Consider the following 5278-nt stretch of genomic DNA (forward strand, 5'->3'; position numbering starts at 1 on the left):
CGTCCTTTAGGTGTGACCTTAAGGGATCAACTGATCACCACCGTCAAACGACAGCAATGTCAAACTCTAGTTCGCCAATCATTACTGATAAATGTTGATCAGTTGACTATATAATTGAATCATCCTTTATATATTCTTATTATGAGATTTGATTATGTGATCGAACTATTGTTGAGGACACATACTCCAACAATCTCCCACTTGTTCTAACAAGTGTGCTTCACCAATTCTCTTGTCCTATTACATCATCTCCCACTCAATGCAAGGTGTCTTGCAGGTCGTACTTGCATTTGATCATATCTATAGTGGTTTCCTCGTTCTCGAGAATAACTGCCTGACCGTAATTATCTACCGTAGATACCTTCCGAGAGTGGCCACACATTTTCAGTTCACTACTCCTCGAGTGGCCCTGAGATTTTAGAAAACCCTGACAAGGGGATGGACAATTCCTATCGCACTATTTCCTTCATATAGCCACAGTTTATCATGACCCAAAAGATACTCTTTTGACTTCAGTACGACAGTCGTAGAGCATAAATCAAAGCCAATCAGAAACTGTGCCAACTTGGGAGAACAGTCTTTAGTCAAAGAATCGATTCATAAGAATACTACAGTAGCTCTTGCCACGACCAGGCTGTATATGAATTACCAGAACTCTATAAGCGGTCACTGCCCGACAGAGTGTCCCATACAGTCTGCCTATATGATCGACTAGTCATCCCTTATGACTCTATGGCACTTGAACTTCCCATCAATCGCATCACACTCTAGTCACTTCGAGACATCACCTCATATAAGCAACTAGGGGACAATACTATGTTAATCCAGTTCACTTTAATAGGGTTCAACTTTGTCCTTACAACCTATTTGGATATAACAAAGTAATAAAAGAGTTTAAAACAAAACACAAACGATGAATGTATTATCACATATATAAAATTAATACAATATCAATTACTACATAATCTATAATCCATATTTATTTATTTATTTTGGTGTAATGTGAGTATATTATATATCATATCAAAAAAACATAATTACATGAGGTTCTAGGAACGAGTCCCATTACAAGCAAATCAAACCAATCCCATGCTTTGAAGCCAAAGGAGGACAGTCTGCTCATTAACTGCCCTACATTTCTGTTTAACTCTTCTCTTAATATCCTCCTCTATACGAGCAGCAACTACTTCAGGTCTTAGCAGCCAGTCATTGATCCTGGCATTGTTTCTTTGAAACCATATGGAGTAATGGAAAGCATTGAACATGGCAACCTTAATCTTCCACTGCATACTATTCCTGCTGTCTGAAATCAAGGTGTTCACATATGGGAACGTGCCTCCATACCACTGTAACAGATGGCTCTGAACTTTGACAGTATAGACACAGCTTGTGAACAGGTGCTCTACAGTTTCAGGCTGTCTCTGACAAAGCATACAAAGGTCATTTGCACAACAACCAAATCTGAATAATTTACTCTTCACATTCATTCCTTCATGCATTCTAAGCCAGGTAGTCAGGGAGTATTTTGGGATGTTCTAGTTATTCCACACAATAGCAGTCCAGTTAAGGGTTATATGAGCAGGAGCAAGCCAATCATACCCACCCTTGATTGAGTAACCTTTAGGACTCATGGTCCAGATGCTGTCAGTATATCCATCTTTGAGCTTTTCTTTCACTTTACAAATATTTTTCCAAACCCAGGTTACATAAGTAGGAGGAGAGTAGTTATGCCAGTCCTGATATTTAATATACACATCATTTATCCACTTAATCCAAAGCCTATCAGCTTTGCAGTAGATCCAATTAACCAGCTTACCCACTGTGGCCACATTCCAAACATCAACTTTCTTAATCCCCAAACCTCCCTCCTTTTTAGGCAAGGTAACCTTGTCCCAGGCTACAAGAGGGACTCTATGATAATCAGGGGAGCCATCCCACAGGTAGTTTCTGCAAATACCCATAATATTGTTGATGATGCTCTTAGGGATAATGAACTTTTGAGCCCAATAATTTTGGAGAGTATTGAGAACAGCATTGATGAGTGTAACTCTGCCAGCATAGGAAAGCTTTTTAGCTCCCATTCCTCTAATCCTTGCCACCATCTTTTCACTTAAGGCAGAACATTCCTGCTTGGTAAGCCTGCCTGCTTTAATAGGCACTCCCAGGTACCTGAAGGGCATGGTGCCTTCCCTGAATCCAGTGACCTGTTTTATACCCTCTCTAATGTCCTCAGAAACTCCATTAAAGAAAATTTCAGATTTTGCATTGTTCATAGCTAGGCCAGATGCCTCAGAGAATGAGGATAAAGCTCTCATGAGAAGCCATATGGACTGGGGCTTACCCTTGCAGAAAAGAAGCAAATCATCAGCAAACATGAGATGAGTGAGCTTCAGATTCTTGCAGAGAGGATGATACTGGAATGGCCATCTATCCGTGGCAAAATTGATCAGTCTGGTTAAGTACTCCATGCAAATAGTAAACAGAAGAGGAGAAATAGGGTCTCCCTACCTCAGTCCCCTTTGTCCTTTAAAATAACCAAAGTTATTCCCATTCAGGGACAAGGTAAATGAGGTTGACCTTACACATTGCATTACAAGCTGGATAAAATGAGGTGGAAATTTGAGACCATGTAGCATCTGCTCAACATAATCCCACTCAACCGTGTCATAGGCTTTTGTAAATCTATTTTGAACAGGCATCTTGGAGTGACTGCTTTCCTGGTATACAGATGAATGATGTCCTGACAAATAAGGACATTTTCAATGATAGACCTTCCTTTAATAAAAGCTCATTGGTTCTCATGAATAATATCAGGTAACACAGTAGCAAGCCTATTGCAAAGCAGTTTAAAAATCACCTTGTAAACCAAATTACAGCAAGCTATAGGTCTAAAATGGCTAACAGTAGTTGGTCTGTCACACTTAGGGATAAGAGTGATGTTAGTTGCATTTATCTGAGTGAGCAGACAACCAGTAGCAAAGAAATCCATAATAGCACTGCAAACCTCGTCCCCAACAATGTCCCATGAGTCCCTGAAGAATCCACTGATGTAGCCATCAGGCCCAGGAGCCTTGTTAATAGGAATAGAGAATACTACACCTTTAATTTCCTCCTTAGTGACAGGAGCTAATAAAGATATTGCATGGTTCTCATTGCAAAAGGATCCTGTTTGCAGTACCTCATTTCTCACCTGTTCATTCATCTTCTTGCTACCCAACAAACCCTAGTAGAAGTTCAGGAATTCTTCCTGAATACTGACTGTATCAGTACAGAGGTTGCCATTCTGGTCTTCAATATGGACAATCTTGTTTCTCGGGTATCTTTTCTTAATAACACTATGAAAATATGCTGTATTGATATCCCCTTCATCTGGCCATTGAGCCTTAGCTTTCTGCTGAAGGAAACTATCCCTTGCTTTAGACTAGAATCTCACCTCAGCAAGTGCCTGCAACTCCAGAGTAATAAGATCAGTTCTGTCATAATTGTCCTGGAGCTGCAACTGAATATCCTCAAGGGTAAGAATAGCTTTGCTGGCCTTGAGCTCTACATCAGAAAAACACTCTTTATTAAGATTTTTGAGACCTCCCTTTAGAGCTTTCAATTTCTTAACCACACCAAACATCTTTGTACCACTAATCTATTGAATCCATACATTCCTTACAGTATCTAGAAAATTACGAGCATCACTCCACATATTAAAGTATTTGAAGCTAGTGGATCTCCTTCCATCCAACTTAATATTTCTGACAATGCAAGGAGTGTGATCCATTAGCCCCCCAGGATGGAAATAAGCATTCATATCAGGAAACACATCAACCCACTCTTGGTTGACTAGAAATCTATCCAGTCTACTATATTTCCTGTGGTTAGATTCCTGCTTATTTGTCCAAGTGAAGTAGGCTCCAGTTGCAGGAATATCAATCATGCAACAAGCAGACAGGCAATCAACAAAAGCATCCATGTCCTCCTGCTTAGTAGCAGCCCCCAGTCTCTCATCAAGAGAAATGACAGTGTTGAAATCTCCTGCTAAAGCCCAAGGAACAACACACTGACCAACAATTGACCTCAAATTATCCCATAAATCCAGTCTCTCAGAGCCCTCATTAAAAGCATAAACAATAGTGAGGAGGAAACCTTTCTTAGTTGTCTTAATAACAATTTTGGAATGAATAAATTGAGGATCACATTGAATAATATGAACATCAAATATATTAGGACGCCATAATAACCAGGCCCTTCCTCCTTTATGCAAGCTGCAATTGGTAGTGACACTCCACCCCTCTAGCATATTATGAGCTATATTACCAACATTAACACCATTTATTTTTGTTTCTAAAAGACCAAATAAACAAGCTTCATTATTCTGAATAAAACTTTTAACTAATTTTTGTTTATTCACACTATTCATGCCACGAACATTCCAAAACCCTATATTATTCATTATTATTAATAGTAGAATTAGGGTCACCAATATCCACTATTTAATCCATATTTAATTTTGTATATAATCGTACATTTTAATTCAATTGAAATGGCATTACTTATCATGTTAAGCCTATGAGAAGGCCTTGGTTAACAAGTCTTAGCAACATCTTGCACCTTACTTAACCTCATTATATACTATTTTCCTTCATTATCTATAATATTGTATTATAAAACCTTTTGAGCACGTGTCTTGATCCAATCTAGACATAGGCTATCTTGCCTTAGGATAGCTCCCATTGTCCTCACAGTGTGTGGGATTCATCCCTTTTGTATATCTCATAGATGCAAGTGTACTCAAGAGATCAACCGATCACCATCGTCAAACGACAGTAACGTCAAACTCTAAGGAGCCAATCGTTACTGCTAAATGATGATCAATTGATAATATAATCTCCGTTGTTTATTACTCAGATTTACTCCTCAAAAATTATAGCCAAGATGGTTATTCAACCATCCTTATGTGTTTAGAATATGGTTTTTGTGTAACTCATTGCACATAAATCCAATAATTATTTCTAAACACTTATCCTCTCATATATATCACTTATAGACTCAGATATTAAAGTTGCTTTGCATCTCTTCCTAGTCTCTCAATCCCTCCTTCACGGAGGAAAGCATTGGTCCATCATTCTCAATGAATAATATGTTATCTACATATGAGACATAGAAGACATATCATTAGGGCTTCTTGAGTACTAATGGATAGACTATATGGCTATATATTGTCTGTCACAAAGATTCAATTTTAATTTCTCGTCATACTCTAAGTGTACGAAGTATAAGAATAGAGATA

At 38.4% G+C, this 5278-nt stretch overlaps 1 protein-coding gene across 1 annotated transcript; it reads right to left on the reverse strand.

Moving 5' to 3' along the window:
* Positions 1-3637: 3637 nt before the first annotated feature.
* Positions 3638-4441, reverse strand: LOC141649397 (uncharacterized). The gene has a single exon (XM_074458089.1). The coding sequence runs from the start codon at positions 4439-4441 to the stop codon at positions 3638-3640; it is 804 nt and encodes a 267-aa protein (XP_074314190.1).
* Between the last annotated feature and the right edge of the window lie 837 nt (positions 4442-5278).

Source organism: Silene latifolia, chromosome 3, assembly GCF_048544455.1.
Source record: "Silene latifolia isolate original U9 population chromosome 3, ASM4854445v1, whole genome shotgun sequence".
Taxonomy (NCBI): Eukaryota; Viridiplantae; Streptophyta; class Magnoliopsida; order Caryophyllales; family Caryophyllaceae; genus Silene; species Silene latifolia.